At 47.6% G+C, this 25,474-nt stretch overlaps 1 protein-coding gene and 1 non-coding gene across 3 annotated transcripts in view; both read right to left on the bottom strand.

Moving 5' to 3' along the window:
• Positions 1–25,474, bottom strand: part of SUFU (SUFU negative regulator of hedgehog signaling) — a 120,950-nt gene that overhangs the window by 26,212 nt on the left and 69,264 nt on the right. The window contains exons 4-8 of one of the 2 annotated variants that reach the window (XM_032281458.1): positions 12,005–12,147; positions 11,014–11,099; positions 10,670–10,742; positions 7,439–7,592; positions 5,228–5,339 (exon numbers count right to left, since the gene is read on the bottom strand). In XM_032281458.1, the coding sequence (XP_032137349.1) occupies positions 5,228–5,339; positions 7,439–7,592; positions 10,670–10,742; positions 11,014–11,099; positions 12,005–12,147 (568 nt within the window). Of the gene's footprint in view, positions 1–5,227; positions 5,340–7,438; positions 7,596–10,669; positions 10,743–11,013; positions 11,100–12,004; positions 12,148–25,474 lie in introns of both variants that reach the window. The other variant, XM_032281457.1, reaches the window with a different exon arrangement.
• On the bottom strand, positions 13,103–13,206 carry LOC116554234. The gene has a single exon (XR_004270119.1). It is a non-coding gene; the product is annotated as a U6 spliceosomal RNA (small nuclear RNA).

Here is a 25,474-nt window from a genome sequence, read left to right as displayed (position 1 = left end):
AGAATTCTGAAGTTGGGGTGTTAACAATGGCCATGGCTTCATCTCTTTGGGGAAGTGGAGCAAAGAATGGAGTTAAAACAGAAATTTACCCAGGCCAGACTTGCTGTGGAGCCCCTTGCTCTGCCCTTTCAAATGTGTATTTCTGAGAAAGGCCTGTAAAGGCACTTGGTGTGACAACATGGATCACAGTGAGGGAGGCAAAAAGGAACCTGCTGTCCAGGAAGCAGGGAGCAGAGAGGCCTGGGCTGTTCCTCTCATCAGCCCTGCAGAGTCTGGCTGGGGCCCTAAGAGCAGGGCTGCTTCTTTCTGGGCTTTTTTTTTTTTTATTCCCAGTGCAAACAACTGTACTTCCCCATCGTGGGAGTGTGTGCAAAGCCAACGTGACAGAGAGGGCTCCAGGCTGGCCGCTGCACTGACACAAGAGGCCCCTTGGAGCAGGGTTACCCAACACTGCTCTTCCTGCGAGTGCCACCAGCCACAGCCCAGCTGTTTCCCCAGGTGGAAACTCACCTTCCTTCACCCCAATTCACTAGCAGGTTGGATGCAAACGAGATATTTTCTTCTTCTAATTAATCTTCATGGACCTCATAGGCTGAGCAAAACAAAACATAATTTTCTCTGAAGGATGACTCCCTGGCCAGGTTACAAGCTGTTCAAGATGGGAAATAGAGGCAGCAAAGTCACCCCAATCAAAGGTCAAACAGATAGGAGCAGAGACAATCTTAAGAGTAGAGAGAAATGTATGTATATGTATCTGTGTGTGTGCTGGGGAGGTGTTGCAAATGAGAATGTTACAGCAGAGGAATTCATGGTACAGAATCTTAATTCTCCAGGAAATTAAGGTAAAAAACTTTTTTTTTTAAAAGGTCTTTTTTTTTTTTTTTTTTTTTGAGGCGGAGTTTCACTCATGTTACCCAGGCTGGAGTGCAATGGCGCGATCTCGGCTCACCGCAATCTCCGCCTCCTGGGTTCAGGCAATTCTCCTGCCTCAGCCTCCTGAGTAGCTGGGATTACAGGCACGCGCCACCATGCCCAGCTGATTTTTTGTATTTTTAGTAGAGACGGAGTTTCACCATGTTGACCAGGATGGTCTCGATCTCTTGACCTCGTGATTCACCCGCCTCAGCCTCCCAAAGTGCTGGGATTACAGCCTTGAGCCACCGCGCCCGGCCTAAAAGGTCTTAAAAGCTGCTGGTGTGATTCCAAAAGACTGAGAAACTCAGCAGTGATGGTGAGTTCACTTTTTAGAGGTGCCTCAACTACAAAGTACTTCTCCCACAGTCAGGAACTTTTCCCCTCCAACACAAGTGTGCACATATGCATGTGTCCTGTCCCTCTCTGGGAGGGCACACAACTCAGAGCGCTTCCTAAGGGTCTACAGCCTCAGGTGGTAAGTCACTGGCTGAGGGAGGAGGTGGTCCTAGAATACTGATGTGGGTTTCCAGCATCTAAGCAACAGTTTAGAGAAATACAGGCCAGGCGTGGTGGCTCATGCCTATGGTCCCAGCATTTTGGGAGACCAAGGTGGGATGATCACTTGAGGCCAGGAGTTTGAGGCTGCAGTGAGGTATGATCTTGCCACCACATTCCGGCCTGGTGACAGAAAGAGACCCTGTGTCTTAAAAAAAAAAGAAAGAAAAGAAAAGAAAGAAAGAAAAGCAAACCTCTCCACACAATTCACCTGACCACACATATCTTCTGTGCACTGTAGAGAGACCAAACTCCGTAGTCCACGTCTGACCAGGTGATCTCAGACAGTGAGGATGCCCAGGAACCTTCCCTCTTCAAATCCCTACAGACGTTGGCAGGCAGTCTTTAAACCAGGCTATCCTTGTTCAGCATAAAGGAGCTGCTTCTGATCCTTCCCAAACTCACCCGAGCAGGCAGTGCGAAGGGAGGTGCCAGCAAGCCGAAGGAGGCTTTTCTCAACTGATCATTTTGGGAAAAGCTAGATACAGATTTCATGGCTGGAATGCAAGGGTTGTGAAATGCTGAAGAAGCCCCAAAGAAGGCCAAGGACTCTCCTTCCGGGAAGGCAGTGGGAGGAGGGCTGGCAACAAAGAGCGGGAGAGGAGCAGGTTACCCAGGAAGCCTGCCTTTCTGAAAGGAAGAAATAGACCCTCAAAATGGAAAGAAATCCCCTAGCCCTGAGGTGATAGAGAGGCTAAAGATAGGGTTGTTTTTGTTTCTGCACATGAAGGAAATAAGGCCTTGTGTCACAAAATAATTTTGGTATAAATGAGCCAATTATGACATAGCTTGTTATTTCTGGGATTTGGAATCACCGAGGCTCATAGCATCTCCTAGGAGTTATTTAACTCTCCTAGACTTAAATAAGCCCGATATGTTTCAATATGAGGCCTTGACCTTGTCCTCAGTGCCATGTAAAGAGGTCCCGATTCATGCTGCAACTAGTTAGATGAATTCCACCAGTAAGGGTCATTATTTTCTTAGAGATATAGTCTGATGTGTCCCACATGGGGTCTCTGAGAATGGGGTAAGGAAGATTACACCCGTTTTAATGGCTGATAGATGGCTGTAAGCTCTATCCCTTTCTAACAGTGGACAAGATACTTATTAGCCTCTCTGTACCTCATCCATTAAAAAGGGGGATATGTAAGATTGTCGGCCACAGGGTGGCTATGAGGATGAGTTAAATGAATGGCGGTAGATAGTAGCTGGTACATTACCTAGCACAGAACAAGTACTAGTAAAGTGTTAGCTGCTGCTGAGGTGTGAAAAGAGCAAGTGTTTGACGCCCCGAAGTAGGCCAGCACCCGGCTGCTAATGCCCAGGCTTCATCAGCTGCTTGGAGCCTCTGATCTAGTTCTGTATCTTCCTCAGACCACAGACAAACCCGCAAAGACCTATGCATCAGAGCTCCCTGGCCCAGAAGTCCTGATTGAGGGGAAATGAGATGTGCAGACAAAATAAGGCCCATGCTGGCTGCACCCCCACACGGAGAGGAGCAAACACTGGTGCCAGCACATTTTGGGTCAGCTTTCTCAGTTGCAATCCATGTAGTGTATCTGAAACGGGGTCAGGTCCCACAGTGGGCAGCACAGATATTACCATCGAGCTCACTGATCTGAACTGAGTCCATCATCATCGATCCTGAGTTAACAGGAAGCTTGAGTCTGACAGGCTTGAGGGGTATGTTGGAAAATGTTCTTGGCAAAGGAGGACGAGAAACCATTTCTCAACCAATTGCTGACAAATTGGTAACCGGCACCAAGAACCTCAGAGGAAACATTCTAAATCCCTTGGACTACAGATCCTGGCACTTTAGAGTCCTGACTGGGCATTAAACCTTCAGGAAGGGGTGACAACTCCTGGTACCTCAAATCTATTCCCACCCCTCTCTCTGTAACTCAGCCAACTCAAGCCAAAGGGTAGAAGCTGCAGCGTCTTCGCCTTATGTCTACAGAGCCTTTGGACCAGAACCAACACCCTATAGCCCATCAGGGTGTGGGCTGAGTCTGGGCTTATGTGTATGTCTAGGAGCCCAGAGCCGGGTGCCCCCTTGCAATGTCTGGGGGTGCAGTAGCTGGAAGTGCCCCTAAGCCAGTGAGTGAGATCTCAGGCCTGTCCCAGATACACAACAGGGGCAAGAAGGGTGTATCTCTGCAGGAGCCTGTGCCCTTCTGCCTAGAAACCCCAGGCTTCTAGAGGCAGAGAGCCATCTGGACTGAGACTGTCTCCAAGTTATAGGCCTTCCAGTACCTCTGGCCTCCCAACAGTGCCAACAAGGTCCAAAGTGAGAAGCCAAGCTTAGGGAATGGGAAGGAGTATAGCCCTGGGAAGGGTCCAGACTCACAGGTAGAGAGCTTCCATATGTCCTATGACCCAGTGTGGCCATCTGCTGCTGCCAGGGGACAATCAGGATGCCTCAAGCCAGCACTTCAGGTCAGCTGGCTGGAGAAACCCACAGGCCAGAGTTAAAAGCTGTGGTGGCAGTGAAGCCTTCTCCAGGCTCTTGCCAAAGAGCTCAACTCTCAGGACAGCCCTGTTCCCAGAGTAACTCTATTCCAGTCAGGTCCCAGGAGGCAGCCTCAACTTTAACCAGCCAGGCCTCCCCTGTGCTATCCTCTTGAGTTCCTTTCCCTGCTTATTAAAATTCTAAGGCGCCCTCAAGGTCCATGCCATGTTCTTCCTCCTCCAAGATGCCCTCCCTAACTACCCTAGATACTGTGGGCCTGTCTTTTCTGTAACACACTGAAGCGTTACTATTTCTGGGAACCACAATCAGTAACTGGAGCTAGAATCCAGAGAAGCGGCCATTTCCAACAAATCACATCTAGAGCCAGACACATGCCATTAAAAGGAAGAGCCTGCGCACCCCAGATGGCCCCCTGGGTCCTGAGCTTGTCAGATAGCAAGTGTGTAATAAAGACTTCTTAGAAGAAGGCTAGATCACCCTGGTCTTGCAGGGTGATTGACTCTCCCCACCGCTTTCAGCCCAAGGCACAGCTATTTCCTCCCTGGCAGGCAAGGTTCCTGCTTTGGGCTGCCAGCCCCCAGGTATCTCCTGCCAGCAGCTATTCCCTAGAGCTGCCCTGGGACTAATGGCAGAGGGGGGTGCCCAGGTCCAGCCCTGTCCATCACTCATCCCCTCTATCAGAGGAAGAGAGGTTGGCAGGAAGTGGATCTGACCTCTGGGGAGGCCACAGTCTCTCCTAAGGGCTACAGGAGCCCCTGGACAGGCAGCAGAGGCCTGCAAAGGACTTCCTTTCCCTTCCCTGGGCCCCAGGGAAGAGAGGCAGGAAGAAGGGCCTCAAACGCAGGCAACTAGTATGGGGCTGGCCAGAGAGGGAGGCCCCCAGGGTTGTAGCTATCAGCCGGAGACCAGGCTCCAGGAAGGAAGGAAGGGCAACTCTAGCCGAGACTGAGATAAGGAGGGAACTGTGCTCAGCACAATGGGCTCCCACAAGGCTAGGAGGCCCCAAGTCAGATTTCACCTCAACCTGGCCTCTCGTCTGTTCACACGGCTCATGTAAATATTTACTGATGTTTATATTCACGGTCTGCTGGGTCCCCTCTGAAGCCCTCTCTTATGACCCGCAGATAGATCTGTGTGCCCCAGACCATGCCTGCTCTTAAGCCTAGAGACCCTGGGCCCATCCAGCAAGGGCTATGCACATTGTTCTCTCTCATGCAATCCACAGGGATAGGCCCTTCAGAACAAAACTGTCCTCTTGTTCCAGCCCTGGGACACTGGGGAACTTACGGGGCCCGGTCGTGGGCGAGGCCGTTCTGCCGCTGAGGGTTGATTGGTGGAAGGACAGGTTTGCTGTTGATCTCGAGTCCTCTCCTCAAGGTCTCCCGGATCTGCTCTGTGTCTGCAACAACACCACTAAGTTGCCCAGTGGCCCAGTGGCCTCCCAGCAACTCTCATCCTGCTCTTGAAACCTGGCTTAGCAGAGGTGCTAAGAAAAACTACCACTCTGGTCCTCTCTAGGCATCCAGATGTGAGTGCTGAGTGAGTACAGACTGTGAGGGGACAATCGTGTTCTTAAGAAGCTCTGGGTTGGAAGAGTGCCATTCTTGTAGAAGCCAGAGGTAGCCTCTAGAGTTCCAAAGGGTGGTCTCTCCCATCCTTTTCCTTCCTGTGTCACAGGCCCGAGGTTTACCCTTAACATGGTCAATCCCCAGTGGTCAGTCTCTGTGGAGAATGGATGCGCGTTAAGGCCACAAACGCCCTGCCATAAATGGGCAGCTGCCTCTCACACACCTTTCTGGGTTCTGGGTGGTCAGCTAGCATCTGACCCTGCCACCCCTTCCCCTTGTACTCAAGTCAGTGAGATGCTGAGATCATCTCTCACCTTGGCCTAACCCAGGAAACTCTGCATCTCCATGGAGAGGCAAGGGCCAGGAGATGAAAGGGTTCCCTTGGTGGGATTATTTCTTTGCAAGGTGCTTTGCTGGTCTTTGGGGTGAAGCTTACTAGTCTGGTCCCCTATACTGAGATTTGGACCTAAGATTTATCTCTGCAAATTGTAAACACATACAAAAAAGCAAATTAAAATTAGTTGCTTAAAGAGTGGCCTCAGACTGGGAAGGAGATGAATACTAACTTTTCTAAGTATTTAACTTGTTACAGTGAGATGGATTACTTCTATAATTTTTTAAAAACAGCCAATAATGATTGAAATTTTAAACAAGACTATGACTGCCTCTTTAAATCGGTCAAAAGCAACCAAATGATTTTAATAACTGTATACCCTCTCTTTGAGCCTCCAACAGGCTTGGCATACCATTAGAACAAACAGGAAGGAAGAAAGGGCCCGGCCGGGTGTGGTGGCTCACATCTATAATCCTAGCACTTTGGGAGGCTAAGGCGGGTGGATTGTTTTGAGCTCAGGAGTTTAAGACCAGCCTGGGCAACATGGCAAAACCCCAATTCTACAAAAAATACAAACATTAACTGGGCGTTGGTGGCGTACATCTGTAGTTCCAGCTACTTGGGACACTGAGGCTGGAGAATCGCTTCAGCCTGCGAAGCGGAGGTTGCAGTGAGCCAAGATCAAGCCGCTGTACTCCAGCTTGAGCAACAGAGACCCGTCTCAAAGGAAAAAATAAAAAAAAAGGGGGGGGGCTCAAATATTTGCACTAGGGGTTTAAGTTTGTCCTTCACAGAATGAACAAAAACATTTTATAAGTATTATCATATGCGTATTTTATTCAGGGCTGTAGACATTCTTCAAAAAATAAAAGATGGAAGAACGAAGAAAGGAAGTAGACAAAGAAGCTGTCAACACATGTACATGTAAGTGGCTGCTTTTCCTTTGCAGTTAGTTGGGGACGCCCTCTGCTAAAAACCACAACTGTTTCTGTAGCCAAGGTCAGCATAGGGAGATTCCAACAGGACAGCCACATCCTCCTTCCCCAAGACCCCATCCGGAACGCAGTGCAGAGGCCCTGCCCACAGCGCCTAACCCTGTATCTGTATGACAGGAGGTGGGGCAATTTGCAAGCTGGCCTCATATTCAGGCCTCTCTTGTCGAAGCCCTGGGAGGGCTCAAGGCCAGAGTGAGCCTTGGATCTGGCATGTCCTTCAGGCCAGAGCTGGGCCCTGTGTCAATTCCGTGGGTGGCCGACACTTGTTCTCTTGCACTTGGGTGGACTATGGACTTTTCCTGTAACTGTTCTAAGGCTTCCACTCACCTCCATGACCTCAGATTGCAAGGGGCAAATCTAAAACACAATGGTGCCTGCTGGTGATGCATTTGAAATACACACAGGAAACAGCTAGAAATGGGCCAATAAAGCTCCTTTAATTCCACCCTGCTGGAAGACTTCACTTGCTGTTTAAATCATGCCAGGAAATAAACCATTGAATGAGTTGTTTTTGTTAGAGACCCATCCTAGAGAGCCTGGAAACCAGGCCTGGGGATAAGGAAGGAGAAAGGCTAGGAGAAGGCTGGGTGATGGCTCCCACCTTTGCCAGAGAGCCGCCGGGGCTGTGTGCCGACGCAGATGCTCCGGCTGTCCTCGTCATCCTCGGGGGGCCGGCTCAGGTCGTCCCAGGCACATTTGGCACTGACACCACTCAGGTTGGAGCCGTCTGTCTCAATGCCTTTGTCAACTCTCTCCTGCTTGAAAAGAGCCAAAGAGCCAGAGTTCTTTCAGAGAACTGGTGGCCCAAGGTCATCATCCTTTCAGCCACCACTCAGTATTTACTGAGCCCTTATGGTGCTGAGCACAGGACAGATGCTAGAAGAACAGGGTCTCTGACCTTGTTCTGCCCTGGTTACCAATGCATGATAGTCTCTGCTAGCTCTTGGACTCCTCCAGGGGAACCAGGGATTAGGGGAAGCCAGGAGGAATCCAAATCCCAAGCCAAGCATCTCCTCTGCTACCAACCTTCCAGTACAATGGCCTCTACCTGTTTCAGAGCCCAAACCTGTCCCCGCCGGACTGACTGGTCAAGCTGATGTGGCCATGAGAGAACCTACTCCTCTGAGGAGAGGTGTGATCCTTCCTTTTCTCCCAATCTTCCAGCCAGAACCTCCCAGTCAGTACTGTAGAAGACAGGGTGGAAGCCTGCCACAGGCAAGAGGGCGCACCTGCAGTTTCTCCTTTTAACAGCTAGAGGGTGTGGTCACACAAGGAAGAGCCACCAGAGAGCAGAAGGCTAGACTTCTCCCAGCTGCATTGGTTCCCTTGTTTGGCAAAGGACTCTGGATGGAGACTGCTTCCTACTTCTTAGACTGAAATGGGGGCCTGGAGTACAGTGACTATCTGCAGATGCCTTTTCCACAACGAGACCCTGTCTTTGTGCAGGCCTTGGTATTGCTGAGACCAAACACTCTCCAAATGGCCTCAAAGAAGAGTTGTACCCAAAACATTTCTGGATTTTCTGGTCGATCAGTTCTGTGATGCTGGGCCTTGAATTAAAAGTCATCTGGAAGGCTCTATGCCCATATGGACCAAATAAAGCTTGTGACTGAGCACCTCAACAAGAATCTGTGCTTCCCGGCTCCATGGGTACCATACTGGCCTGTTGATCAGCCTGGGAGCCCATCTGGGGGAAGCACAGATACCGTCCTTATTTTCTGGGACCACTCAGCAAGTGGCTCTGCCCCAGACGCCGCCTTCCCATCAGTTATCTCCTCCTTCCAAGTGCTAACGCTGGCCTGGGCAAAGCTGGAGGTTCCAAGCAGGAAGAGGCTAAGCAGGGAAACGCTCTGTGTACTCTGGGCGGGAAGCGTGTATACCCTAATGTGCTCAGAGGATAATCTGAGCTTCTTCCTCTCCACTGGCTGCCCTGGGGTCCCTCACTTAGGTAAAGAGTTGCAGATAGACAATTCTTGGCTCAACTTGTCCAGCCCACTTACTTTATAAGTAAAAAGAAAAAGCTAAGACTCAGAAAGGTGAGGGACTTGTTTGGGCACACAGCTTGTTAGTGTAGGGCTCGGATCACAGAAACGTATGCCAGCTCTAAGTGGACTGATAGCAAACAGGCCCCAGAAAGGCACAGTGAACCCAGAGGAGTTTACACTTGGTGCACAGCACCACCAGGAAAGAAAGCTGTCCTTTCTCCCTGTGGGATCCCGGCTTGCTTTTAAAGACCACTAGGTGCTCCAGGTCCTGCCAGCTACTCTCAAGGAAGTCTGCTGACTAGGAAGGAGAATAGCTCTTGGCATGGAAGGATGGCTGCTTACCCTACTAGTGCAAGAACCAGGTTCTTTTTTAGTACTTGGCACTTATGACAGACCAAACAATGGCTCACAGTGCCCCATGATGGATCCCAGTGCGGCTACAGGGCAAGGGCCTAGGGAAACATAGCATTCCTGGTTCTTGAATATGCAGAAGATACAAGGAAACCAAGTTTAAAGTAGAGAGAACAGAGGATCCTGGCAGCAGTTTGAAATGTTCAGTGTTATCGGCACTAGGAAAACAGAGGAGCATCATCTGTGAATGAAGAGAATTTACGCTCAAGAACTCACAAGTCTACAGTGAAGAACTCAGGGGCTGCTGGTTACATGTCCATCTGCCACCTCTCTCTTGCACTAACACATGGAACTCCTGGCAGCTGCCTGTGGCCTACCAGATTTTTTAACAGAAGAATGAAAGGTTTTGAGATGGCGATGACCCGCATTTGGTCAGGAGAGTAGATGGAGCCAGACACGTGGCAGGCACATCATTAGCTGTCTGTGGGTCCTGCTTCAGGAGAAGCCCATAAAAAAGGCAGTTATGGGCCAGGCATGGTGGCTCATACCAGCAATACCAGCACTTTAGGGGGCCAAGGCAGGCGGATCATCTGAGGTCAGGAGTTCAAGACCAGCCTGGTCAACATGGTGAAACTCCGTTTCTACTAAAAATACAAAAACTAGCTGGGCATGGTGGCAGGCACTTGTAATCCCAGTTATTCAGGAGGCTGAGGCAGGAGAATTGCTTGAGCCCAGAAGGCAGAGGTTGCAGTGAGCCAAGATCGTGCCACTGCACTCCAGTCTGGGCAAGAGTGAAACTCCATCTCAAAAAAAAAAAAAAAAGAAAAGAAAGAAAAAGAAAGGTAGTTACATTTTTGTGGCTTTCAAAATTCACCTGCATGCTAAAGGAATGCTTCTAAAACAGTAAAGATGACACGGAAACACTGTCCAGGTAGGCCACAGGGAATGGGCAGCTGCCAGACTGTCTGTCTAGGGTTCCAACCTTTCCAGTGTAGGAGCTCTGCATGTGACTGTCCAAGACAGAAAATGCGGTGAAAAGGGGGATGAGATCATTAGCCAATCAGTGCTCACTCCTGCAGGTGGGCCATGGAGTCAGTATCACCTACACTACTGTCTGGTATGGAGTGGTGGTGGCCATGGTGGCTCTCTGAGAGTCTGGGAGGCAAGTGAATGAATACTGGGCAAGCAAGCAATATCCACTATATTTATCTTTTATTGCTGGTAATCTAATTTTTTAAGCCAATATATATTTTACATATAATCAAATCACCCTTTTAAAATGTAAAAATACATATATGTCTGAGGACTAGCTTTCCTAGGCTGAAATTTCTGCTCCCTATGTGCTCTACAGAATTCAGAGGACAAGTTCCAAATGATGCCATATTTCTACTCACTCACACATAAAGCTCCTCCGTTTTCCCAGGATGAAAGCCAGTGTTATTTGGAAGAGGCCTAGGCACAGGGTGCTAGAAAGGTTTTCCTCACTCAAGACATACTTGCAGGTGTGGATCGATCTCAAATATGGTCTCTCCCCTCCGCATGTCAGTTATCAGCCAGGGGCCTCCAGCGCTGTGGACAAGGGAAGAGGATACGATGGTAACTGAGGGTCTGGGGTTGATGGACTGGGCCTACAGCCTGACCTGTTTGCTGCCCTAGGCCCAGGACATAGGGGAATAGTTTGTGGTAAGGGGCTGTCAGGGAGTGAGTCGTCAGAAAGCCCTGATATGAAAAACCAGGGCCTGAAATAACAATGCAAAAGGGAGCTCCACATGGAGGGTGACAGAGGGACTCCCACCCCCAGGCACAGGGAGCCAGGCTCCCACCTTGCATAGGTACTCACACAGGTACTGTCCGCAGCAGCTCCAGGATGCCCTGCCCGTTCCACTGCTGGGCTGAGTGTAGCTCCTCAGTGCAGACACCAACAATCTAAGGCCCAGGATAGAAAGCCACTGTGTGTTAATGGCTGGCCCCCAGCCCACGAAGGTCAGCTACGCAGGTTCTCTGAGTCACCTCTATTTGGGAGATCACACACAGGATCTGTGCTCAGGAGCTGGTGCATCCAAGATGGGATGGTTCCCTTAGGAGGGAGTGGCTCCCTGGCTGGGAAATGGCTGGGTCCACAGGCGGGCCCTGAGGCCTGACCCTTGCCCTTGCTGTGTCTGGGTGACACCAAGTCTAGCTCTTGGTTGCAGAGAAAACCAAGGCCTGAGCAACTCAAGATGGGTCCTCAGGCCATGTCTCTGGAAGTAGGGGAGGTTCAGGGTGCTGTTCCTACCCAGTCTGGTATCATGGGAATGTAAATAAGAGACTTTGAGACCTATCAGTCTTGGAACCGTCACCAATAGGTTCTAGCACTTGCAGAGAAACTCCTCCCTTCCTTCTTAGGGGCTAGGCCTTGGTGTAAATATCAAGGGAACCAGTGGAACCTTCACATAGATTTATCGTGACCAAAAATAAGCACTGGTCAAAGCTGGGCAGGTTTCCACAGCTTCTGAGAAATAGCAAGTACAAGCCAGAGCTGGCTTCCTGCTGTAAAGTCCTGTTCCCGAGACTGGGTCTTCACTGTTCACAGAATACCTCCCACCCCCGTTACTCTCTCAGCTACGGCCATTCTCTTCCACCCAAATGGCTTCCTCCCCTCCCCGCTTCTCCCATCTCAGCAGGTTAAATCGGACCATCTATACCTACCTGATAAACCATCAGAGAAAACAGAAATCAGGAGGAGGCCAAAGGAAACCTCCCCTCCCTTCACTCCCCCTCTTCAAGCATTCCCGTCCTGCCAGGACCTTTCCCATGGGAAGGCTTGAGCCAACATCCAACCTGTGCCTTACCTGGAGGAAGGTAACTACCCCAAAGGGTGTCTGCACGGGCTGCATCTGTGGGTCCTCTGTCAGCAGCATGTGCTGAATTCTTGACTCACTGTTATCCAAAGGGCTGTGCCAGGACACATGGTCCCCACTGCAGAAGGTGTTCTCTGTGGGAGAGACACAAGGATCCTCAGTGTTGGAGGCCCCAGATCCAGGCCTGGAATGTGGCCTGGGATCTCACTAGCCCAAGCTGGGAGGCTTCCCAGCCTCTTAGGGTAGCCCCTGTGAAGGAAGAGAAACATTCACTCCGTGTGGATGGAAACAAAGAGTTTGTGGATATTTCCAAAAACCCAAATCGTTCCTGCTTGCCAATTCTGTCAGCCTTAAACGGAAAAGGACAGGCTATTAGTGTGGAAGCTCCCTTGGCCTGGGAATCCCAAAAGACTTCTGGCATCTGCTTCAATTCCCCAACACCCCGACTCATGGTGGGAGGCAGGAGCCATGGTTGGATCTGCCAAGAAAGAATAAAGTGCTTTTCTGTGGGGGCACCTGGTCAGAAGTCCACAGGGAGGCAACAGGGTAATGAAAGCCCTTTGCCTTGGAGAAACAGACCGGGGTTTCTATGCTCAGAAGGAAACATCCAACCTTGGAGGGCCTTTGAGGTCTCTCACCAGTTTCCCACAGGTAGACATAGGAATTCCTGAGGAACACTAGGCTTCAAGTAAATGGGAGGTCTAGATAGTGCCTCCCACACTGTGGCGGAGACAACTCGCCCTGAGGGTCCTCAGACCATGTCTCTGAGATGTTCAGATTCTGCCAAGGGGTAGGTATTGGCATGAGGGCACAGCCTACTCACAGGCACACCACTGCATGTCACACATGTCCATTACTTTAGAAAGCGTTTTGTTTAAGGCCACATAACCACAAGGGAAAACAACCCCACGGGGTATTAAGTCTTCCACCAGCTCTGACTCTCATTGTGGGTGCCAAGGTGCTCTGCATTACCAGCCTATGTGTCCACAGGCTGCCATCCATGTTTTGTCCTTACACAAATGGAAGCACACTATTCTGCAGATTTCACTTAATTACTTATCTTAGAGATCACTTCTTTTTTTAAAAAAAAAAAATATGGAATGCTTCACGAATTTGCATGTCATCCTTGCGCAAGGGCCATGCTAATCTTTGTATTGTTCCAATTTTAGTATATGTGCTGCTGAAGCGAGCATGAGCTCACTTCTTACCAGCACATAGAGAGCTGTCTCATTCTTTAAATGGCTATTCCAGAGTTCACTGTGGTCTGTCATTCATGATCTGGGAATCTCAACAGTTGAGGTACCTTCACTTTTTATCAATATTTAAGGTAAGGCAGAACGAACACACACACACACACACACACACAAAATCTTTTCCATCCAAGATACAGCTCAGGTTATTGATTCTAACCTCAATGGTGTTCATTCAGGCAAGAGAAGGAAGATTACTTCCTCTGAGATGTGATAATACAGGGGAGGGGAGAAGGCACAGCTTCAGGTAGAGCCAACTGGAAACTCCTAAATTTCCAAATTCCTGCTAGGCCCGCTCTTCCTAGAAGCCCTCTCCTTTTATGTAAGTGTGTTTCTACAAGTAGACTGCATGTTCTACAAGCAAGAAACAATACAACAGGTGAAAGGACTGAATAAATAATTAACCCCCCTAACAACATACACACATACTAACAGTCCAGGACCACCAGATGACTCCACTGGTAAATTCTGCTAAACATTTAGAGAAGAATTAATGTTAACTTTTCGCAAACTCTTCCAGAAAATAAAAGAAGAAATACTTTCTAATTCATTGTATGAAAACAATACTATTCTGATATCAAAAGCAAAGGTAAGACAAGGGAGAAAAAAAACCTATAGACCAATATACTTTATGCATATAAAAACAAAATCCTCAACAAAATACCAGCAAACAGAACCCAGCAACATATAGAAAGGGTTATACACAATGACCAGGTAGAATTTATCCCAGAAATGCAAGGTTAGTTATACATAAGGAAATCAATGTAATATATCAACAGAAGAGGTTATAAAAAAAAAAAAACACTACATGATTATGTCAGTAGACACAGAAAAAGCATTTGACAAGATCCTTTTTATGATTAAAAATACTCAGACTTGGAATAGATGGAATTTGCTTATCTTGATAAAGGGCATTAACAAAAAAACCCCACAGCTAATATCATACAGGTACTTGATTGATGGTGAGTGACTGAACTAATTCCCTCTAAGATCAGGAACATGACAGAGATGCCTACTCTCACCACTTCTATTCAACACTGTATTAGAGTTGCAAGCCGGGAAAATTAGGCAAGAAAAAAGAAATAAAAGCCCAGGTGTGATGGCTCATGCCTGTAATCCCAACACTTTGGGAGGCCAAGGCGGGTAGGTCACCTGAGGTCAGGAGTTCAAGACCAGCCAGGGCAACATCGTGAAACCCCATCTCTACTAAAAATACAAAAACTAGCCAGGCGTGGTGGCATGAGCCTGTAATCCCAGCTACTAGGGAGGCTGGGGCAAGAGAATTGCTTGAACCCAGGAGGCAGAGGTTGTAGTGAGCCAAGATTGTGCCATTGCACTCCAGCCTGCGGACGAGCAAGACTTGGTTGGAAAAAAATCCAAAGATATACAAATAGCTAATAGGCACATAAAAAGGGCCTCAATGTGACCATCAGGGGAATGCAAATCAAAACCACAATGAGGCCAGTCCGGTGGCCTCCCAAGGTGGGAGGACTGCTTGAGGCCAGGAGTTTGAGATCAGCCTGGGCAAACATGGCAAAACCCCATCTCTACAAAAAATACAAACAACAAAAAAAATTAGCTGGATGTGGTGGTCCACGCCTGTAGTCCCAGCTACTCAGGAGGTTGAGGTGGGTGGATTGTTTGAGCCCAGGATCTGGAGGCTGCAGTAAGCTCTGGTCACACCATTATACTCCAGCCTGGGTGACAGAGTGAGAACCTGTCTCAAAAAACAAAAGAAAAGAAAAAACCCACAATGAGGCACCACCACTTCATACCCACTAGAATGTTTAAAATAAAAATGATAGCAATTACAAGTATTATCTGGCAATAAAAAGTAATCAATACTAATATATACAACATGAACCTTAAATACATTATGCTAAGTGAAAAAAGCCAGACATAAAAGACCTTATGTTACATGATCCCATCTATATGGAATGTCCAGAATAGGCAAATCTATGGAAACAGAGAGATTAGTGGTTGTCTAAGGCTGTGATGTTTGGAGGGAATAGGGAGTGACCAATAGGGGATTCTTTTTTTATGGTGACGGTTTCACAAATGTCAGTTACATGGTATGTGAATCATATCTCAATAAATCTGTTATTAAAAAACAGGATATAGCAGGCAAAAAGAAGGAATCTTGGGGCAGAGACAAAGTAGGGGAAGCAAGGCCAAGCCTCTAAATTCCTTGTTCCCACCACCCCAAGCTCAGCAGCCTGGCCTGGGAGAAACCTGACCCATAATGCTGACACATCACAGCACTGTATATGTCTACATGACCTGAACAATCACCTATCAGCATGTTCTTTTCTACAAATGAGAAAAGGATGCTTGAGATTGCACAAGGTTTCACAGTATGTCAGTGATGACGGGCATGTCCCAACACTTCCCAGACTTTGGGGTCATCCACAACACCCATCAGGATGTTTGCCATATCTGTGTACCATCTGTACCATTACCTACCTGTATTTTTCTTCTAAAATTGACTTTTTTTTTTAACCTAAACAAACTTACTCTGAAAAGATAATTTCATATCATTATACTAAATAAGAAAAATAAATGGAAAATTAGTGTTGCTTACCATTAAGTGGAAGACAATTTGATAACTTCAGGATAATATGATGATAATAAAATGTTATTAATTTCTAGCTGATATTGTTGCCCATTTAACATTGTTTAAAAACTGAAATAAACAAGAGTCAAAGAACTGTTCAAGATTTAAAGAGTCATATTGAGCTAAGACAAAATCACCAAGACTGAGAGAAAACGAACTGGGCCAGGCATGGTGGCTCATGCCTGTAATCCTAGCACTTTGGGAGTCCCAGCGAGAGGATTGCTTGAGCCCAGGAGTTCAAAACCAGCCTGGGCAACATAGTAAGTCCCCATCTTTAAAAAAAAAAAAAGAGAGAGAGAGAGAGAAATGAAGAGAAAAAAGTGGCCTCACTATTCATGCTACCAAGTTACCACTCTTGTGCAGTTACCAGCTGAACTCGCCTGCTGGTTCTGGCAAACCCTGGCATAGTGGTGAACTTTGGAGTTGGGAGGGCCCTGTTTCTATTTGGCTCCGTTCCTAACTAGTTATGACCCTGGGGAGCTTTCCCAAACGCAATATCCAAGCCTGTTAGCAGGAAATAGCGTGCCTACTCAGTGTGCTTTCTACTACAGTGTGTTATTACTCGTGTACTGGAATACAGTACAGATACTCCCACCCAAGTCGCCAGAAAACAGAACTGGCCACAGAGCCTGTAGCTACCAGCAAGTGCCCAGTAGGTGGCACCATTGCTCCTGGTTTAAGAAAGAGATGGGCCAGTTCCCTGGAGCTTTGCATCCCTATCTGATGTCTGGAAACATACCCCAAACTGGGTGGGGATTTATTTAGGCTAGAAACACGGAAAAGATTGGAAAGATTTGGAGCCATGACCTTTGACATTTTAACCAGAATTAACATGCTTTAAAAATATTGTGAAAACCCAAAATGTTTAAACCAGAATGACCAAAAAGCACTTTGTGCAGGCTTCGTAACTTGGGAAGGGGCTTAATTTAGGCAGCTGGGAGAGGGGGACTCTAAGGCAAGAAGAGGGGGTTGGTGCTGCTCTAGAACCAACATGTTCTACCCTGAGCATGTGTGATCATGAGCATGTGATTTGGCTTTCGCCAAAGGTACTCCTGAGTTAAAGCAGGAAGCAGAAAGTACAACTTCCATCAGAAATGCTTGGAGAGCAGGACACTAAAAGAACCTTCTAGCAAGGGGCAGGGTCTTACACAGCTCTGCCTGTGAAGGAACCGGACTTATGAGCTCTTCTGAGGCCAAAAAACGGTCTTTCTTAACAATGAAAGAGCCTTGGTCACAGTTCTCAAGTCTGGGACAAAGCCACAATGGGTTCATTCTTGAGTCCGGTCTGGTCTTTATGCCCTGGAAACTCGGCCCCATTCTGTTGGAGCCACTGTGGGGTCTCAGCACTCAGGCCCCAGCGCCCACCCCGGGAAGCTCTGGGCCCCTTCAGAGGGGTTTTCAAATGCTAATAATGCCTTAGTTGGAGGCCCAGCTGTTTGTTCCAGCAGTTACAGGAGCTGGCTTCCTCTCTCTTCCTCTCTCTGACTCCCCAAGGTAACTTCATTGAAAAGTCAGGATGAAAATCCCAGAGACCTCCACTTAAACCACACAGCAGAGGTTCCCCCCACCCAGTGTCAGAAAGAATGCCATTCTAGGTAAGGGCTGGGTAGACAATTTCTTTTTTTTTTTTTTTTTTTTTGAGACGGAGTTTCGCTCTTGTTACCCAGGCTGGAGTGCAATGGCGCAATCTCGGCTCACCGCAACCTCTGCCTCCTGGGTTCAGGCAATTCTCCTGCCTCAGCCTCCTGAGTAGCTGGGATTACAGGCACGCACCACCATGCCCAGCTGATTTTTTGTATTTTTAGTAGAGACGGGGTTTCACCATGTTGACCAGGATGGTCTCGATCTCTTGACCTCGTGATCCACCCGCGTTGGCCTCCCAAAGTGCTGGGATTACAGGCTTGAGCCACCGCACCCGGCCTTGACAATTTCTATTTTCTTCCCTCCTCGGAGCTTTCCCCCAAGTACCAGGAGAAATCTCCCTCAGCTACCCCAGACTTCTATGTTGGTTGGCACATTCATTGGAAGGGAAATACCACTCCAGGGTAGCAAAAGGAGTCTCTCCCTCCCCTTCCCCACAAAAAAAGCTAGTTACAGTTCTACATCTTGCTCACTTGGGAGAAAGGTTTCATTCCTCCATGTCTCATTCCCCATTATCAAACAACTCCCGGCAAGAACTCTGAAAACTTGGGGTGCACTGAACAGGCACACAGAATCTAACTGGCTCCTCCAATTGGCCATCACCCCATCCCCACCTCCCCGACATCCAGCTCCAGTCATGGTGGTTTGAAGTTGGACTGTCCCGGATATAATAAGTTAACAAAATTTAGGGAGAGGGGATGCAGAAGAAAACAGCTATTGTTTGTAAAATAGTGCTGCCTTTGAAACACTGAGAAACAAATTATTCAAGAGTTCTTACAAATACATTATTCAAGAGTTTTTTTTTTTTTAATTGCATTTTAGGTTTTGGGGTACATGTGAAGAAAATGCAAGATTCTTGCATAGGTACACACATGGCAGTGTGATGTGCTGCCTTCCTCCCCATCACCTGGGAGAAATCCTGGCATTTCTCCCCATGCTATCTCTCCCCAACTCCCCACCTCCCGCTGTCCTTCCCCTATTTCCCCTCCGAGAGACCCCAGTGTGTGATGCTCCCTTCCCTGTGTCCATGCGTTCTCATTGTTCAACACCCACCTATGAGTGAGAACATGTGGTGTTTGATTTTCTGTGCTTGTGTCAGTTTGCTGAGAATGATGGTTTCCAGGTTCATCCATGTCCTTACAAAGGACACGAACTCATCGTTTTTGATGGCTGCATAGTATTCCATGGTGTATATGTGCCACGTTTTCCTTGTCCAGTCTATCATCGATGGACATTTGGGTTGGTTTCAGGTCTTCGCTATTGTAAACAGTGCTGCAATGAACATTTGTGTGTATGTGTCCTTATAGTAGAACGATTTATAACCCTTTGGATATATACCCAGTAATAGGATTGCTGGGTCAAATGGAATTTCTATTTCTAGGTCCTTAAGGAATCACCACACTGTCTTCCACAATGGTTGAACTAATTTACACTCCCACCAACAGTGTAAAAGTGTTCCTATTTCTCCACATCCTCTCCAGCATCTGTTGTCTCCAGATTTTTTAATGATCGCCATTCTGACTGGCGTGAGATGGTATCTCAACGTAGTTTTGATTTGCGTTTTTCTAATGACCAGTGATGATGAGCATTTTTTCATATGTTTGTTGGCCTCATGTACGTCTTCTTTTGTAAAGTGTCTGTTCATATCCTTCGCCCACTTTTGAATGGGCTTGTTTGTTTTTTTCTTGTAAATCTGTTTTAGTTCTTTGTAGATTCTGGATATCAGCCCTTTGTCAGATGGGTAGATTACAAAAACTTTTTCCCATTCTGTTGGTTGCCGATTCACTCTAATGACTGTTTCTTTTGCTGTGCAGAAGCTGTGGAGTTTGATTAGGTCCCATTTGTCTATTTTGGCTTTTGTTGCCAATGCTTTTGGTGTTTTGGTCATGAAGTCCTTGCCTATGCTTATGTCCTGAATGGTCTTGCCTATATTTTCTTCTAGGGTTTTTATGATGTTAGGTCTTATGTTTAAGTCTTTAATCCATCTGGAGTTAATTTTAGTGTAAGGTGTCAGGAAAGGGTCCAGTTTCTGCTTTCTGCACATGGCTAGCCAGTTTTCCCAACACCATTTATTAAACAGGGAATCCTTTCCCCATTGCTTGTTTTTGTCAGGTTTGTCAAAGATCAGATGGTTGTAGTCTTCAAGAGTTCTTAATTTATCCTAACTCTGGACAGTGCCAGCCTGCCTCCCTTCTGTGCAAAAGGACAGGTTCCAGGATGTTCTACACAATAGCCTGGAAACTAACACCCCACCCCAAGGTCAGAAATAACATGCTTGGTCTGTGGAGAGGAGGCTAATAATGTTCCCTTTTGGAGCCCAGGAGCGTGAAGCTTGGCGCTGTGAAGCCAAATGCCCATTTTCTCCAAGTGCTCTTCTGCATGCTCTGAGATGATTCCGTGCTTTCCAAGGACTGAGAACAAGGGCAGGAAATGCAGCTGGACTATGCCAGGTGTCACAGGAGTGGCTGGTCTGCAAGAGGTGTTTTTTGAGAGAGCAGGAAAATGGGAGGTGACCCAAAGCAGGCTGGAGACTCAGGTCTGTCACCTTGGAGGTCAAATATTTGACAATGGCACAACCATCATAGTCTGTCAAGAAAAAGCTCCACTCCTCTTGCCTTTTTGGTGTTCACAAATCATTCTGACCACCAGAGCTTAGGTGTCCTCTGTGAATATCCAGAGCAGGTCCTAGGAGGGCTTAGCAGTTCTTTCCCAAAATGCTAGATGTGCCAGACATGCACCCACTGACATAGAATGCTGAGGACGAAAGGTTCAGTTAGCCTATGCCCCATCTCTGGAAGTTCCAGGATGAAGCCGACACTCGTGGGGAGGCTCTGGCCATTGTTTAACCCACCCTCCTTCCTGAGAAGGCTCAAGCTTCTGCTGCAGCCATGGTGGGCTGCTCAGCTTCCTCTGAAATTGGAAGACAGCCCCTTCTCAAGTCAACAGAGGCCCACGAGCAGATATATATTTATGGGGGCAGACCTACAGGTCTGCACAGGCCTGGAAGGTTCATGACTCCCCATTGAGAGGAGGAGAAAATCTGGAGGTTTTGCTGAATGAAACATCTCTGGCTGAGGCAGTGAAATGTGAAGTTCAAAGCCAGTCCTGTTGGCCTCTTCCCAGCCCAGGTGCTTCTAATGGGGGCCACTCAGTCTGCCCACTGCCCCCACTGGATCTCTCTGTAAGCCCACCATAATTTCTAAAACCCATGCCTAATTTCTTCTTCTTCTTCTTTTTGAGACAGAGTCTCTCTCTGTCACCCAGGCTGGAGTGCAATAATACAACCTTGGCTCACTGCGACCTCCACCTACTGGGTTCAAGTGATTCTCGTGCCTAAGCCTCCCAAGTAGCTGGGACCACAGGTGCATGCCACCACGTCAAGCTAATTTCTGTATTTAGTAGAGATGGAGTTTTGCCATGTTGGCCAGGTTAACTCCTGACCTCAAGTAAGCCACCTGCCTCAGCTTCCCAAAGTGCTGGGATTACAGGCATAAGTAACCCGCCCAGCCCAAGCCTTATTTCTAGACCAACCAGAGAGGAGAATGGGGATGCATGTGCCTAGTCTACTGCCAGAAATGAAGAGCCTACTAAGTTTTAGGAGGCCACGGGGTATAGTACAGCCACAAATGACATTTCTGGAGCCCTAAGCACACCCACACAATGTTACCCTCATTTTAGGGAGGGGCAATCCCAGGCACTGTACAGAGGGCACTGCCAGCACGAAGACCCAGATCCTCGTCCAGGCAAATCCTTCCTCGACGTAATAGCAGCCACCCACCACAGATCCTCTTCTTGTCTGGTCAACACTCACCTCTTCCTGGTAACAGCAACTCTCCTTCCTCCAGGAATCCAAATAAAGCTGAGAGTGAGCACCTCCCTCCACTTCCCTGCCTACCTGGCTCCACACCCCCTCCCCAAGCCAAAGCCAAAGAACCCTGCAGCAGAGTCATGAGGCAGGGGCCACACTAGGAACTGGGACAGAAGTTGAATGCAATGATGTATAAATAGTGTAGGAGCAAAAAAAATAAAATAAAATAAACACATTCTGGGCAATTCCCCTTTAACAGTGGAACTCCTGCAAGGAGAGGAAAAGATGGGATACTACCCAGCTCAGAAGCTACAATTTGTTACAAACCAACAGAATTTGGCACCCCTGCCTTTCTCCCCACATAGTGCACAGCAGACAGATGCTCCTGAGGAAGGATAATCCCGGGAACATGGTTGACTGCACAGCAGCCCCTCTGCAGGGCTTCCAATCAAACTTCAAAGAAGAGCCAAGACAGAAACTCCATTATTTATTTATTTAGATGGAGTTTTGCTCTGTCGCCCAGGGTGGAGTGCAATGGCATGATCTTGGCTCACTGCAACCTCCCTCTCCTGGGTCTGCCTCAGTCTCCCAAGTAGCTGAGATTACAGGTGCCCGCCACTACGCTAGGCTAGTTTTTGTATATTTAGTAGAGACAGGGTTTCATTAATAAATAAACAAAATTTGTTGACCGGGCTGGTCTTGAACTCCTGACCTCAGTTGATCCACCTGCCTCGGCCTCCCAAAGTGCTGGGATTACAGGTGTGAGCCACGGTACCCACCGGGAAAGTCTCCTTAAGAAAGAAAAAACAGCAAAACAAACAAACTGGGGTGAGGGGAACCCAAAACAGATTCTCTATATGTGTGGTTGAGGAGCTCTTGGGGCTAGAAGGTAAAGTTCTTCATAACTGGACAAATGGTGCAGATGGTGACCAGTTGCCCATGGGTAGAAGCAAGAACCCCTCCTCCCGCCCACCTACGTTTTCAAAGTTTTGGATGCAGTTTGATCACTTGAAAAGTTCATTTGAGTGTTTGATTAGAGAGCTTCCCTCAGCTTCCCTCAAATTAATATCTATCTAACATTAATTTGGCTAAATGTGGTTGCAAGACATGAAGACGAGAAATGAATACACAGTCCCACATGATTAAATAAAGAAGACTGAGAGGAGACATATTTGCTCTTGCAAAACTGAAAGGCAACGTAAAGGCTATTCCTTCCAGGTTTTGCCTGGAATCAATGGAATTGCAGAGCTAGCCAAAGGAGACTCAAAACTGCTTCCCTATGCATATTCTCCAGAATCTCCCCCTTTTCAGCTTCCTTCTTCTCCCTCAAAGCCACAATCATAAAGGCAAACAGTGAAGTGTAAGGAAAAACCCTTTATAAGCAGAGAAGCTCAGCAAACTGGAATACAGGTCACAGCAGGGAGGTGGGAGGCTGGCAGGCTGCTGGAGGCCCTGTAGGCTCTCACCCCAAAGTGGGTCTAGGGGACTACAAACCTTTCAGAACTGGACTGATATGGCTCCCCTAGAGAAAGACTATGGACCCAACACTCACCTGTGTCCACATGGGCAGGGCACACAGTGGACAATCTAATTCTCCCCACAGTGAGGGCAAGGACCCTGACTGCCCATAGAACTGCCCATAGAGTTCACCTGGCGTATGGTAGCTGTCACTATCATTTACTCACCCATATGTGCTATGCCCACCTGCAAAGAACACAGGTCTGTGCTTACCCCTTTGAGAGAGCCTGGAGTCCTAATCTAGCAGATGCTTTCACTTTTCTGTTTAAGCAGCTCCATCTGTTTAGATACCTGTCAGTGTGAGAAGGAAGAATCTTCTCCCCACAAACTTGTAACTGGGCAAGACCTGCCCTCATTCCTCTCTCTCCTTCACCAGCATGAGGGCCTGCCACCTACACACAAGGCAGAGCCTAAGCCTCTTTGTTCTTTTTTTTCCTTTGTTCTTTTTTTCTCCAATTTTCGCCCAAATTGGAGTGCAGTGGTGCCATCTCAGCTCACTGCAAATCTCATGCCTCAGCCTCCCGAATAGCTGAGATTACAGGCCTGCACCACCACGTCTGGCTAATTTTTGTATTTTTAGTAGAGACGAAGTTTCACCACGTTGGCCAGGCTGGTCTCAAACTCCTCACCTCAAGTGATCCACCCACCTCGGCCTCCCAAAGTGCTGGGATTACAAGCATGAGCCATGGAGCTTGGTCCCAAGCTTCTTTGTTTTTAAAGCCAAAGGGACTAAGGCTTTAAACTTGTAGTCCTATATACATTTCAACCAAAGAATGCCAGGAGGGCCAGGTACAGTGGCTCATGCCTGTAATCCTGGCACTTTGGTAGGCTGAGGTGGGTGGATCACTTGAGCACAGGAGTTTGAGACCAGCCTCAGCAACATGGCAAAACCCTGTCTCTGCAAAAAATAAAAAACTTAGTGAGGTGTGGTGGCACATGTCTGTGGTCCCAGCTACTCCGAAGCTCAAGTGGGAGGATCACCTAAGCCCTGGAACATGGAGGCTGCAGTGAGTCAGGATCACACCAGTGCACTCCTGCCTGGGTGACAGAGTGAGATGTAAGACCTCATTACAAAAAAAAAAAAAAAACCAACCACAGAAAATCCTTTGAAGCTTTAAAATCCAGCACATGCTTCTACCCCTTCCACCTTCTTTCTGAAGAGACCAGTTAAATCTACTTAGACTGGGTGAAGTGATTCGCACCTGCAATCCCACAGCTTTGGGAGGCTAAGGCAGGAAGGTCACTTGAGACCAGGAGTTCAAGACCAGCCTGGGCAACACAGTGAGTCCCTGTCTCTACAAAAAAATTTTAAAATTGCCAGGCATGGTGGGGCACACTTGTAGTCCCACAGCTACTCAAGAGGTGGAGGCTGGAGGATCGTTTGAGCCCAGGTGTTCAAGGTTACAGTGAGCTATAATCATACCATTGCATTCCAGTCTGGGCAACAGAGCAAGACCCTGTCACTGTAAAACAAAACAAATGAAAACATTTAGTTGCCAGGGACCTATAAACTAGTATGATCATTATGGAGGACCAAATAGCAGAATCTATTAATACAAAAGGTATTTTCCCTTCGACCCAATCATTCTACTTCTAAGTATCTACCCTAGAGCAAAACATGTCACAGGGAAGAATGAACAAGAATGGTCACTGCATCTGTGCACTGTTTGTAATACTGGAAAAATGGCAACAACCTAAAGGTGCATCACCAGGGGAATAAACTATGGTTTATTCATACAATAAAATCACAGGCAACAGTAAAAAAAATTAAATAAAGATCTTCAAAACATACTGTCAACTGAAAAAATCCAATTGTGAAGGGCAGTACAGTTTCACTTACATTAAAGAAAGAAAAAAAAAAAACACCATAGAGACCCAAATCATTTTATAGGCACCTAGAAGAAGGTGAATATATGGGAAAAAAATCTGGCCAGCTGCAAGGACTCACACGAAATGGATAAAGTGGGTTCCTTTAGGGAGGTCCCTGAGATTCGGTGGGATGGTCACAGAGGACTTTGACTTTGTCTGCATAGTCTAAGTTTTTAACATCTGAGGTCAGGTGTGGTACCTCATGCCTGTAATCCCAGCACTTTGGGAGCCTGAGGTAGGTGGATCACTTCAGTCCAGAGGTTTGAGACCAGTCTGAGCAACATAGCAAGACACCATCTCTACAAAAAAAACACACAAAAATTAGCAGGGTGTGCTGGAATGTGCTCAGGTGGGAGGATCTGAAGGGGGCTGAGGTAGGAGGATCACTTGAGCCCGGGAGGTTGGGGCTGCAGTCAGCCAAGATCACACCACTGCACTCTAGCCTGGGAGACAGAAATCCTGTCTCAAAAAAAAAAAAAAAAAAATCTGAAATTTATTTGTGTATTATCTATATACTTAATGTCAGAAAGATGATTCTCCTCCTTGACCCCTCTGCTATGTGGTACCAGCAGCCAGCTACTGTGGCATCACTCCAAATGCAATGGCACTAATCTGGACACTCAAGGAAGTTAGGTAGTATGATTTGAACGTCTGCCCCCTTCAAAATGCATGTTGAAACTCAATCTCCAAACGGGCAGTATTGAGACGTGGGGCCTTTAAGAGGTGATTGGGTCATGAGGGCTCTGCCTTCATATATAGAT

Source organism: Sapajus apella, unplaced genomic scaffold, assembly GCF_009761245.1.
Source record: "Sapajus apella isolate SASKATOON/1434 unplaced genomic scaffold, GSC_monkey_1.0 scaffold13, whole genome shotgun sequence".
Classification (NCBI taxonomy): domain Eukaryota; kingdom Metazoa; phylum Chordata; class Mammalia; order Primates; family Cebidae; genus Sapajus; species Sapajus apella.
The sequence above is the reverse complement of the archived record's forward strand: the minus strand, read 5'-3'. Positions and strand labels throughout refer to the sequence as shown.